Source organism: Cyrtonyx montezumae, unplaced genomic scaffold (genome assembly GCF_038088225.1).
Source record: "Cyrtonyx montezumae isolate F1298 unplaced genomic scaffold, pur_monq_1.0 scaffold_1, whole genome shotgun sequence".
NCBI lineage: Eukaryota > Metazoa > Chordata > Aves > Galliformes > Odontophoridae > Cyrtonyx > Cyrtonyx montezumae.
Window position 1 is genome coordinate 28,320,408 of NW_027071825.1, and position 13,779 is coordinate 28,334,186.

Here is a 13,779-nt window from a genome sequence, read left to right on the forward strand (position 1 = left end):
TTACCACATCAGAAATATACACACATCCCACAGGCCTCGTATTAGAGAAATAAATGTTCTAAATTATTCTCAGCTCTTGCCACTAGAGCTAATGAAGCTTTTAACAATGTCACAGCTGCTGTAACACTATATGCAGTTGTCAGTGCCTTGTCATAAAATACTGGAAAACAAGTTCGAAGTCATAACAAAGAATATTCTCTACAAGACTACAAGATTGCCTACAACTGTTAATTATTCTTTTATTACTAAAACATTGTTCCAGATACACATAATACTGAGATATTACTGAAAATTATGAAACTAAGCGTGCACATTTAACTTCTAATTTGCCACCAACAGTTAAGTGACAACTGTGTGACTGTTATTCTCACTAGATTTTATGACTAGCTGAAATGCTTACCTCCGGATTCCTTCAAGAATATAATTCACAGCTGCTAACAGATCCTGCAGACCTGAAAAAGCTTCTTCAAATGAAGACTTTGCAGTTACCGTGTTGGACTCTAACTTCTGGAAAATTTCAAGCCTAATATTACAAAAACAAAGAATAACAGTTAATAAAAATCCTTCAAATGCACAGTCGTTTGTATCTACTGTATTTTGACTATTAATAAAACAAGGTCAAAAGTCCATCTATACTGTAACCATGTTATCTAAAATAGTCTAAGAATAAATATTAGACAGACTACACACTCTACAACTGTACTTCTTAAAATTTTCCCTGTCAACTCTAACAGTATTTTACCTCTGAATTTATTTAAGCAGATTTATCATTAAACTTCACTTGACAATGAAAACATCTCTTCATATTTAGCTTGAGCAAACTTCTGTAAACCTCTCAGAAGAGGATGTTTAGGCTGAAGAAACAAAGTAAATTGCTTTCTAGGTACTTTTCCAAGCCTTTTCATTTTCCATATTTAGTAGACCAGGGTTGACACCTTTCCTTCAGCGGCTGCACTGGAACCACAAGCTGCATTGTGCTTATGAAGAATAATGTCCATTGGTGGGAGACAAGCACTATTTTTTTTTACCTAAGACAAGTATGAAATGACTAACAATTCTAGAATTTTATCTTTTTTTCACACTACAGTCTTTAACAGGTGGCAAAAGCTAACAACTCAATTCCATTTTCCTTTTAAGTGGAACACTTGAAATAGATTTTCTTCATGAAACAAAATCTATTTGAAGCCATGAAATTGACCAATATTCCAGTCAGAACAAATTATCCCTACTCAGGAGGCTGAACTGTTAGAATATTGAGACTGTTTTCTGAAACCAACTTCTAGCCAGCTTCAATTCAGATTAATCTGCATTGGTGTAAGCCATAAGGAATTACAGTGGTGCAGCTCCACAGTATACTGAAAGGCTAACTTAGAAATGGCATCGGTAGAGTTACTATCATTGCTTATTATATGAGTTCTTAATAGATAAAAAAAGATATCCCTTTGTACTTGACATAACTCATACGTCCACATTTCAAAAAAGATTTTAGATTTTAGACTACAAAAAACCCACAGTATTTATTCAGATTTTTTTTAATATGTAACATGCAAAAATATCATGGTGTTTCAATGATTTTCAAGCAGAATCTTCAAAAACACTAATTAAAAACAGTGGTGAAACTTCTATATGAAGGGGCTTTTCTGTCATGCAGTGTTGAGCTTATGTGAGAAAGGAAATTAATGACTGGACTCTGCATTTGGACACTTCACCTTTAAGGTGAAGAAATTTGCTTAAAGGGAAAACTCTATTTGCAATCAATTACATTTATTATTATTTTTTAAGTGCTTTTGCATAGACTAGTACACTTTCACAGGGCTTGAAAAGGAAATAACCCCAGGAAAACATAGAGCTTGAATGCCTCCTTTTATGGACATAAATTTTCATGGATGTCTCACATTTGTGCACCTTATGAGCTCTTCAACACTGTTCACTTGAGTTACTCATTCTAACCACTGTCAGGAAAAAGAACAGCACGCTATACAGATCAGTGACTGCATCTATAATAATTCTTATGCTCCTAACTTCTTAGTGTGACAAGTTGTGTGATGCTTTCTTTAATCTTAATTGCTAGTAGCTTCTTCTCTGGAAATGAGAAAAAACTAACAGTTCCTATTGTATTTTTGAATGGAAATCATGTAAAGATATGTTTAACTTCCAAACTTGTTCAGCACACCATACCTGTACAAATTCACTGTATTCCATACACCTTCAAGGACTGACCAGATTTCCTGGTGCCTGTTCTCTTGAGCAACATGTATGCTTGAAGGTAGCCTTTTTTCCACACAGTTTTGCAGATTTGATGTTGTTTCTTCCATTGTTTCACATGGAGAACTTTTTGGAAGAACCATGATGTCTTCAGATAAATTCTGCTCGCTGTCTGACCTCACCTTATAAAAGTTTAGCAAGCAAACAATGAATATGTTTAATTCCTTAACTTAATGAAACTGGAAAACTTTTAACTGCCTTATGTTTTTTTGTTGTTGTTTTTGAAGTGATGCTCAAAAAAGCAAGGCGCACCTTTTCATTGAAACCATCCTTACTATAGTCTCTCTATCTAATGCACTGCTCAGATTTCTGCCAAGGCTTTCTTCTATATTTGTAGATGAGGAAACTGAAGCAAAGGTTAAACCCAAAGCTTCACAGATAAGCTGAAAGAAACTACAACACTCTCTCCCTTGCACATGGAAAGACAACATTGCTCTCTCTCCTGTGAATGATGACATGCTCCTCTGGAACAGTATGAAGTATACATACATCAGTGGCAGTGTATCCAGGTTAAACTGATATAACACAAACAATTCTGTAAAATGAAATTTCCTTGTGAAGTCAAAAGTCAGATAAAGACAGGAGGAAACAAGTTTTCAGGCAGTTTTCAGGAAACAAGTTTTCAGAACATGGCTTTGTTTGCAATGTTTCCTGAAGGAATCTGTTAAACTCTATGAATATTTTACAAATCTAAGCCAGGTTCATAATACAAACAGAGTGCTTCAAGAACAAATTAGGTGAATGAATATTGACATACGTCTTACCTCTGTAAATGTTTCATATAGTTTATTCACTTTCTCATAAGCCCGGGGCAGTACTCCATCATAGTCAGACCTCAAACTGAAAGCATGCAATAATTTCTTGGTTTCCTGAAGCAAGGTAACAGTTCCTGAGGTGTCCAGTGTCTTACCTGATATTCAGACATTAACATGGGAATAAAAAAATATGTAATAATCAGATAACAAGCAAAGTTACTCTTAGTAGGCAAATTTAATATTCAAACATCTGAATTAACTAAGGTGCATATAAGGCCTTGAAAACAGTTCAGAAACATCAGATCACGCAGCCTCAAGAGAAATATCAATAACAGGGTACAGGGCTACGACTTTTCCATCTTAATCAAGTCTTCCCAACTTATCTACAATGTGGCAAGAGGCTCAAGTCTCATATCTAACATAATACTGTGGAAAAGCAGTATCCCAGAGGAGCACCATCTATTAAAATAAAGTTCTTTAACACAACATTAAATAAATGGAAGGGTTCTTTTATTTCTGTCTCTTTTTTTTTTTTTTTTTTTTAAACAAGCCGCCTCATTTACCGCATTAAGTAAACTTTACTCCTCCACAAATTATCTATCAAATCCAAATCATTTGGCATCATAAAACACAGGGGGAAATGAAGGGAAGATTATTCACTTCTTAAAAATAGTTGAGAGACTTCATAGACCATTACTATAAACATTCTTGAAAATGTTTTTCCCTTGAATTTGATTCTATGTTATTATTTAATCATATACAGTCTATGTCCAGCCAAGAATCTACTTCCATAACTAAAAATTAATTTTCTTAGAGATTCTTACCTGTACAGAAGTGTTTACAGAGAAATTCAACAGTTGCAAGTAAGCTCCTTGGCACAACATAACCAAAAACTGCCACCCAATGTTTTTTGTAACACTGCAGTAAGTTTGCTAATGTCCATGGTGGCTTCAAATACAGTATCTGAAAGATAACACATTTCAAAATTCATACAAACATGTCCAGCTCTATTCTTCAATAAAATTACTTATATTTGCTGAAGTAGAATTCCAATGATTCCTCAGAAATAAAGTTAAATTGAGATTTAAAAAAATTTAACAAGGTAATCTAGGAGAGCCCTGGGCAGCCTGGTCTAGTATTAAATGAGGAGGTTGGTGGCCCTGCCTGTGGTACGGGGGTTGGAGATGCATGATCCTTGAGGTTCCTTCAAACCTGGGTCATTCCATGATTCGGTGATCTATTTAAAAAATTTCATTCAGCAACACCATTGCATAGGCAAAGATGTTAATGAAGAAGCATCCACTGTACAGTAATAACCTTTCAGCATTTGCATGACTTTTTATTTGCCTTTTCTCAAATATCCAAAAACATCTTTGAGTGTCTTAATGCATAACACATGTACAAAAGCCAGAACAACAGTAAATTTGCCTTAATCATTATCTACAATTATTAAAAAGTAAGAATAAACATACTTTTCAGTGCTGCATCTATTATGTGCATATTACAATTGAAACGTATGAAACTACCTCCATCCATAGGTTTCCATATGCAACCTTCATTTCAGTCTCCAAAATACAAGACAAAGCTTCTCCTAAATTATTTTCAAGATCTGGAATTATATTTGGAAATTGAGAAGTCAAATGAGCATCACTTCCTTTTGTTTTCTGAAATTCTGTATCTGTAAAACCAATGTCAATAAAAGATAGTAATTGCAACAGCTTCTATAGAAAATATAGGTTGACAGTATATGAATTAATTGCTCCTGTAAATAAAAGACAAACTGCACTTTACACTACATTACAAAGCAGATAAGGTACATCTAATTAGATTTCAAACCTTTCGAGTTATACTCACTTGTACTATGGACATTTTTATTTAAGAGGAACTAGGCAAGAAAATCTAATTTCCCCAGAGAAATCTTCCCCAGAGAATTTCCCCATTCATTTGTGATTTCACTTCCCACTTATTTTTTATTAAATACCTTAGATAACATGCAGCCAACAGGGTTATCAGCACGCATGAGAAGATCACTTCTTACTATTGCAAACTGTATTTGGATGTTTGGAAAAGTTAACAAATAACCCAAGAATCTAGCCCCACTGGCTGGGATGCATGTAAAGCTATTACTAGAAAATGTAAAGGAAAGATCTGCAGGAGAGGACCTCTGAGGAGAGGAACCTGGGGTGCATTAAAAAGAGCGTGGCCAGCAGGTTGAGGGAGGTGATCTGCTCCCTCTACTCTGCCCTGGTGAGGAGTACTCACCTGGAGTACTGTGTCCAGTTCTGGGCTCCCTGGTACAAAAAAAGACAGGGATCTCCTGGAAAGAGTCCAGTGGAGGGCTACAGAGATGATAAAAGGGCGTGAAACACCTCTCTTATGAGGAAAGGCTGAGAGACCTGGGGCGGTTCGGCCTTGAGGAAAGAAGACTCAGAGGCAATCTGATCTACACCTATAAATATCTAAGGAATGGATGGCCAAGGGATGAGGCTGAGCTCTTCTCAGTGGGGCATGGTGATAGAACAAGAAACAAGAGGAAGTGGGTACAAATTGAGGCACAGGAAGTTCTGTGGGAACTTCTTCACAGTGCAGTGATGGAGCACTGGCACAGGCTGCACAGAGAGGTTGTGAAGTCTCCTCTGGAGACATTCAAGACCCACCTGGACACCTACCTGTGCAACCTGGTCAATCAATTCTGTGATCTCAGTAACAAGGTTTTAAAACTAAGCAAGAATACGTCCTAAACTGGCTCAACTGGAAAGATTGGTTTTCAGACCTATAACATTCAGGACACAATTTAAAGGAATATAAACAAAGGCAATTCATGCTGTGTTTTGTTTTTCTGTAAAATGAAAATGTGAAATTTCCTCACATCCTAAGAGACAAATGTTTTAATAAAGTTCTTGAACATTCAGGAAATTTTATCTTCAAAACTAGAAAACCTGTCCAAACAAAAAGCAGTACTGAGGGTTCAAACTGTATAAAAATTGAGGCTATAGTAGAAACTGTAATTTTCCCCTCCCAACTCTGATCACTAGGTTTCATATCCAGTGTATGTTATGTACACATTAAACAAACTTACCACGCTGCTGCAGTTCCAGATAGTTCTGATCCTTGTTTACATTCAGGTTCAGAAGAGCAGTAACTAAATCCACTTTACAGAGTGCCTTGACTTCGCATACAATGGCTTTATTGCATAAATTTTTGTCATCTCTAGGAAGAGAATTTTTGACATAAAACTGACATTTCTTCATATTAAGTAATAAATTGCAAATAAAGCACCAGAAGATTTTACTACTGTAAGCTTATTTTGTGAGCTTCTGCATATAACAAAGTATATCTTCTTAAGCAATTAGAGTAATTTCAAAAAACTCAATCAGAAAATTAAATGAACTAACTACTCTGAAAAAATATTTTTCAGGCTCCAATCTAACCTTAAGAAAAGCAAAACCATCAGTACACTACAGTAGTGATGCTTAGCTGCTAAGATCTCAGAATGCAAACAAGGCTACAATTTTAACATATTTATATCTCATTACACGGACATGATACAGCCTCATTTTCAATAAATATTTATATAGTTCTGCTGGCTAAATTATTTTCACAGATACCACCTTGAGGCACACAATCTCTAGCAAAACTACTATAAACTTGGACTCTAGTACCTTCTCACAGATTCCCATTGCTTATACTAATCAGGGTAAAAAGGCACTTTCAGATGAAAAGTGCTTTTAAGGTAACCTGCAACACCTCCTGTTCCTTATTCAGAAATCTAAAGGTTGAAAGAGCTGGAGCTCTTCAGCCTGAAGAGAAGGCTCTGAGGGGACTTGATAGTGACCTTCCTGTACCTGAAAGGGCTTACAGGAAAGCAGGGGAGGGACTTTTTAGAAGGGCATGTAGCAACAGAATAAGGGGAAATGGCTTTAAACTGGAAAAGGGTAGATTCAGACAAGATATTAGGAAGAATTTATTTACAGTGAGGACAGTGAGACAATGGAACAGATCACCCACTGAAATTGTGGATGTCTACTCCCTGGAGGCATTCAAGGACAGGTTAGATGGGGCTGTGAGCAGCTTGGTCCAGTGGGAGATGTCCCTGCCTAGAGCAGGAGGTTCAAACTACATGGTCTTAAAGGTCCCTTCCAATGGTGCAAACCACCTGATGACTTTTATGAAACTGTTTTCAGCAAGAATCCAGTCTAACACATCAACTTACAAAAAACTGATACTTTTACTCAACCTCATTTCCTGAAACTGTTTATGATCTAGAAATAGTAGTCTTTTAAAAATTGGGTTCATATCACTTGTTCAAATCAAGAATTAATTCTAGAAACTCAGCTGTTACCATCACAGAACAAGTGCAGAGGTCAATCTGCCTTCCTCTTCTCTCTAAGATGCATTGCAACAGTGTTTATCACCCTCCCCTAACCAAAGGCAGACCCACCTAGACAGCTAACTGAATCTCAATCATTAATACATCTTTAATTTCATAATTCCAATATATTTATTATAAAGTTAAGTAAAACTTGAGGAAGTTATTCTTTTCAGAAGCTTTAAAATTGAATAAACTTAATTTTACTTCAGGCCTCATGCACTTGACAGTAATTACAGCTACAACCTTTGTGTTTTACTGTACCCTTATAATAGCAGCTTCTAAGAGAAGGACTGCTCCTCAGAAAGTTATTTCAGAAGCAGCTCTTCATTTTAAGATATGATCTGAAAAAGCTGTCTTTGGTATGAGACTACCTTAAATCTCCTAAGAGATCTAGAAACATATAGGAACTCACGTGCACAGTACAACAACAGCTTGAGGAAAAAGGCTCTGGTACTGCATACAACATTGTAAAACTCTATCATCGTTGTTTTCATCACTCAGGCCATCTGCAAATTTAGTTAAAACACTGCTGACATGTTCAGAAACAACTAAGCATAAGACATTCTACATTGCAGTGATGGTACTACTTAAAAATGCATAACTCCCCAGATTAAGACAGAAAAATATATTCAAAGCAGAAACCCAAACTTTGAATTCTCAAGTACTCCTCTCAAAAACACTATCGTTTTGCCAGAAAACTTCCAGTCAGCCCTGTATGAACTTCTAAGCATGTTAGATTCTATGACAACTGACTCAAAACCAAAAGCATAGAACAAATCCTTAGCTTGTAGATTAAAAAAAGTAACCAGGTGGATTTTCATTGAGTAATTCCCCAACTTAGCAACTTAATAGATGCAGAAGTGAGAAATAACCGATAAAACAATAGTGAACAAAGTACTAATACGAATAAGTTGTTTGCATACTACAGCCACAGGGTATGCTCTAAAGACTCTTGTGAACAACTAGCAAGTTTTAATTAACAAACTGCAAAGGCAGACTGAAGACTATATTAAATTACAAACTTAGCACTAAAGTTCATACAAGTTGAACTGCAAGGATTAAGTACCCCAAATCAAATTGATTGCAGGACTTACATATTTTTTGTGAAGCAAGTTGCATGGATTGCCCCCACAATTTCGAATCTTGATTTTTGAGACACGTGTAGATGAACTGGACTGCAGGGATAGCTTTCTGTCGAACATGCAGTAACACTTTCCCCTTCTTCAAGTTGTCCAACTCTTGTAAAACAACCCAGGGAATTATCAAGGCAAGTTTGCCAATCCCTAGAATGAACCCCCCCAAAAAAAGAAAAGACATTTTGTAAGGCCAATTGAAGTCCCACAGTTAAATTTTACTTCAAATACTTTATGTAAGCTCTATTTTTTTTTAATCATATTTACTTCTCAGGAATACCTAGCATTAAAAATTAACAGGTGAAAACAACCAAGCTCCTTCTTTCTAATCTAACCTCAACTTAAAAGTACATTGGTTACATGTGGGTTAAAAAAAAGTAACAGACAAACAAAAGAAATAAAACATTTTAATAAAGAAAATACCTTGACAGCAGTGTCCAGCAGTATAAACATTTACAGTGAATAGAATCCTGACACATACTCACTATAGTACTTTAGAACAAGGTAACAGCAGCTGAAACGAACACGCTGAAAATACTGGAGGAACCACAGCAGTCACTGCGCAAAACCAATCATTAAATAAAAAGAACAGTGGTTTGTGCTAATTGTCAACCAACATTCTTAAGCAAGGAACAGGAAGAATGGTTACTGGACCATGGCTGAACTTCAAAACTACTACAAATGCATTATAAATCAAATACATTATAAATACTAGAAATGAAATACATGGTAATTCAGAGATTTTATAACTGTGTTCTTGGTTGACCCAAGACAATCATCTTCCTTCAAATTCACGTGGTAAGAATACAGTTTTTGAGATATCCACTAGCATCCATCTGCTCTGTAGTAAATAGGTAGTAATCTGCATTCTTCTCAACATTTTGTGTAATTGGTCTGATGCAGGACCAGAAACAGGGAACCGAAAATTAAAAACAAAAAAGCATTTGAGGCAGTAGTTCTTAGTTTACGCAATACAACTCCTGTCCTGACAAATAGTGAGACACATTCCTGAAAATCACTTGAGCTGTTTATTTTCCACACAGCTGGAATAACTGTACTTATTATCTAAATAAATCAAGCCACCAGAAACATTCTGATAGTTTCAAAGTTGTAGGGGTTGGAAGGAACCTCTAGAGATCATCTCGTCCAACCCCCTGCCAAAGCAACTCACTAGACCAGGTTGCACAGGTAAGCATCCAGGTGGGTCTGGAATGTCTCCAGAGGACATTCTGCCACCTCTCTGGGCAGCCTGTGCCAGTGCTCCATCACATGTGCTGTGAAGAAGTTCCCACACACATTTGTGTGGAACTTCCTATGCTTCAGTTTGTGGCCATTTCTACTCATCCTAACACCACACACATCAGAGAAGGGTCCAGCCTCACCCCTTCACCTCCCACTCCTTAGATATTTATATGCACTGGTCAGATCTTCTGAGTCTTCTTTTCTCAAGGATGAACAGCCCCAGGTCTCTCAGCCTTTCCTCATAAGGGAAATGTTCCAGGCCCTTTATCATCTTTGTAGCCCTTCACTGGACTATTTCCAGGAGATCCCTGTCTTTTTTGTACCGGGGAGCCCGGAGCTCAACACAGTACTCCAGGTGAGTACTCCTCACTAGGGCAGAGTACAGAGGGCAGATCACCTCCCTTGACCTGCTGGCCATGATCTCTTTAATGCACACCAGAATCCCATTGGCCTTCTTGGTCACCAGGACACACTGATGGCTCATGGCCAAGCCATCATCCACCAGGACACCCAGGCTCCTCTCCTCAGAGGTCCTCTCCAGCAGGTCATCCTCCAACCTGTACCAGTGCAATGCATCATTCCTCCCTAGGGGCATGACTCTACACTTCCCCTTGTTAAATTTCACCTGACTCCTTTCTGCCCAACTCTCCAGCCTGTCCATATCTCACTGAATGGCAGTGCAAACTTCGTGTGTCAGCCATTCCTCTCACTTTTGTATCATCAGCAAACTTGCTGAGGGTGGACTCTATCCCCTCAAGATCATCGAAGACGTTGAACAGGGCCACACACAGCACTAACCTGAGGAACACATGCACAAACCCAATTCCACTAACAATAAATCACCATTACTAGTAATGGTCTAAATGTTTCAGTGTATACCCTTAAAATATCTTTATCAATGACCTTGACAATGAGATTGAATGCACCCACAGCAAGTTTACAGATGACACTAAACTGAGTGGCTTGGTTGTTAAGACAGAAGAAAGGGATGCCATTCAGAGAGACCTGGACAAGCTTTGAGAAGCGTGCTCACGTGAACCTTATCAGGTTCAATAAGTCCATGTACAAGGAACTGCACTTGAGTCAGGGCAATCCCAGATGTCTGCACAGACAATTTGATTCACTGAGTGTAGCTCTGTGGGAGCCTTGGGGGTTCTGGTATACAAAAAGTTTAACATGAGCGTAGGGCAGGGAGCTTACAAGGTAAACTGCATCCTGGGCTGCATCAAGAATGGTGGCCAAGAAGGCAATAGAAAGTGATAGATCCCCTTTACTCTGCTCTTCAGAGGCCCGAATGGAGTACTGCATACAGGTCTAAGCCCCCTCTCAGGAAAGACACAGATGTTGGAGTGGGTCTAGAAGAAGACCACAAAGATGCTCAGAGGGACAGAAGAATAAAGGTGCTGGGTTTGTTCAGCCTGGAGAAGAGACTCTAGGGACACCTTACTGTGGTCATCCAGTACTTGAGGAGAGCTACAGGAGGGAGACCAATCTTTTTACGTGGGCAGACAGCAATAGGACAAGAGGCAATGATTTTAAACTAAAAGAGGGGAGATTTAAGATGTTAAGAGGAAATTCTTTACTCGGAAAGCAGTGAGGCCTGTCGCAGGCTGCCCAGAGAAGCTGTGAGTGCCCCATCCCTGAAATCATTCAAGACAAGAATGGAAGGGTCTCACAGAAGCCTGGTTGGGTAGATGGCAACCAGTTACAGCAGGGGGAGTGGAACTAGATGAGCTTTACTGGTTTTTTTCCAAGTTAAGTATGTCTTCAAAGAATCAGAATAAGTGCATAGGTATAAGCATAGTAGGGGTTTTACTTAATATCTGAACTTTTCTTAAGAAACCTATTTGGGTTCACAGAACCAGCACTAGTAAGTGGGAACCTCCTGGCTCATATTAAACCTACTGACTTTTTAAGCTCAGGTGTTTTTTTTGTTTGTTTTTTTCCCCCACCGAAGCCTGGAATTCTTATATCTGTTTTTTCCAAAATTTCTTGTTGACACCATGTGTACACATACCTGGTATATCCTCAGATTTTAGGGACTTGACAAACTCAAGATGACTTATCATTACATTTGTATCAATCACCACTAGGATGTTCAGATCAGAAAAAGTCCCTGGGGCAAAAAAAAAATAACAGTTATTATTCTGAGAAAATCAGTTGTGTACTCTCTACTCGGGTGACTATCTGATTTTAATAACTAGATGCTTGTACCCAGCAAAAAACACAAGAGCATGACATACCAGCAGAAATATTTAAATCCTGTTCTGGAAGATCTATATCCATACTTGTAAGTTCTCCACAGGTCTGTACGACAGATTGGGCCATCCTTTTTTCAATACGAGCAACATGCAAATCTTCAACTATCTGCATCTACAATAAAAAATGTGCACTTTTGAAACTAATTATGTGCAAGAAATCACTTTTGAACTGTTTCAAAAAATATATACTTTTGCATTAATTACCTTGTTGAAATGACTAAAACTGAAAGTTAAAAAAATTAAGTTGGTATGGATGGTAAAGATAGTAAATCTATGAGAATCTTTTGCCTAACCACCAGCATAAGGAATCCACAAAAAGACATTCAAAATACAACCAAGAAAGGTTCTGAGAAGCCTTTCTGCCTAGTATACAAAACTTTTCTCCAATTTTTTGCTACACAGACTGCCAAGTAACCTGCCAGATGTTTCCCCAAAAAAATGCATCTCCTCCCACTGGAATGTAAGAGGTTAGAAAATGAGATAGCTAGAGTATGCAAGCAACTATGAAGTCCCCTTGTGCTGCAGAGAGTAAAAAGGCAGCAAACTTCCCATCTAAAAAAGTTTCTGGTTACTACTTTAGCAAGTTTGTTTAGTATATGGAAAAAAAATAAATCCATATATTTAGAAGTATAGATCATAGACCAGCAATGCCAAACATTAGGAAAGGTCATGGAATTGCCAGCTATGTAACCTCAATGCCATGAGTTGTTATTACCAACTAAAAAGTGTTAAATGAAAATATTACTAACCTCTTGGTCTCCTTCTGTGTACTCACAGCCTTCAGAGGATGTGAAGACTACTATGCTTTGAGGGGATGGAAAGCCCTGCAGGAAGAATTATATACATATATTAAAAAACAAACAAACAAACAAGGTATCTCTCTCTCTCTCTCTCTATATATATATATATATATAAACACTGCAAAATATCAAGTAAGATCGAGGAAATAGCGATTCTCCTGCCAAGAGTTTCAGAATATAGCTCTTAATATTAAGTACATTATACTTAACTTTTAGGTAGGTTTTATATTCTCTCTTACTTGGTAGGAGTCAGATGTGCCTGAGAACTCAAAAGAAACAAATAGTGACAGAAACAGAACATAGAACAGTCTTTTAAAAATATTTGGAAAACACTGAATACTGACAGCTGAAAGTAACAGGTAACATTAAACATATTCTCAATATCTATGATAAAGTGTCTAGAATGTCATTTCAAAAGGCCTTAGAAGGCTAGTTTTCTAAAGTACGGTGGTTAACACGGCGAGGTTGATCTTTTGTGGGTTTGTGACTATGAACTACCTTAAGTTTTATTTTGACAACCACTTAGACGTATTGCTGAAGTATCCCATTACTTTAATGGCTTTTGTTCAATTGTTTTGAAAAAATTCTCTATATAGTTTGTACTAATGTATTAGCAATCAGATAAACTCTGTCTTGATTGGGGCTCTCCAGGACAAAAAAATACATATTAATAGAGCGAGTTGAGCTAAAGGTCAAGATAATTAAAGGTCTGGAGCTTGTCATATAAGACAGGCAGAAAGAGTTGGTATTAGCTCTGAAAGAGAAGGCTGAAGGAGTCCTTATCAATATATATATATATAAATATAAATATATATATATAAATATGTGATGGGACAATGTAAAGAAGACAGGACCAAGATCTTAGTGGACCCCATAGCGAGGGCAAGAAGCACAAATTCAAACAAAGAAAATTGCATTTGAACATAAAAAAGCTCTTTTTTTCCTAACTGT

General features: G+C 37.3%; 1 protein-coding gene across 1 annotated transcript in view; it reads right to left on the bottom strand.

Moving 5' to 3' along the window:
• Positions 1 to 13,779, bottom strand: part of SWT1 (SWT1 RNA endoribonuclease homolog) — a 32,885-nt gene that overhangs the window by 10,198 nt on the left and 8,908 nt on the right. The window contains exons 5-15 of the mRNA XM_065745671.1: positions 12,778 to 12,852; positions 12,011 to 12,140; positions 11,785 to 11,883; positions 8,487 to 8,675; positions 7,805 to 7,898; positions 6,100 to 6,230; positions 4,547 to 4,698; positions 3,845 to 3,983; positions 3,030 to 3,175; positions 2,179 to 2,387; positions 401 to 523 (exon numbers count right to left, since the gene is read on the bottom strand). Coding sequence (XP_065601743.1) covers positions 401 to 523; positions 2,179 to 2,387; positions 3,030 to 3,175; positions 3,845 to 3,983; positions 4,547 to 4,698; positions 6,100 to 6,230; positions 7,805 to 7,898; positions 8,487 to 8,675; positions 11,785 to 11,883; positions 12,011 to 12,140; positions 12,778 to 12,852 — 1,487 coding nt within the window. The remainder of the gene's footprint in view (positions 1 to 400; positions 524 to 2,178; positions 2,388 to 3,029; positions 3,176 to 3,844; positions 3,984 to 4,546; positions 4,699 to 6,099; positions 6,231 to 7,804; positions 7,899 to 8,486; positions 8,676 to 11,784; positions 11,884 to 12,010; positions 12,141 to 12,777; positions 12,853 to 13,779) is intronic.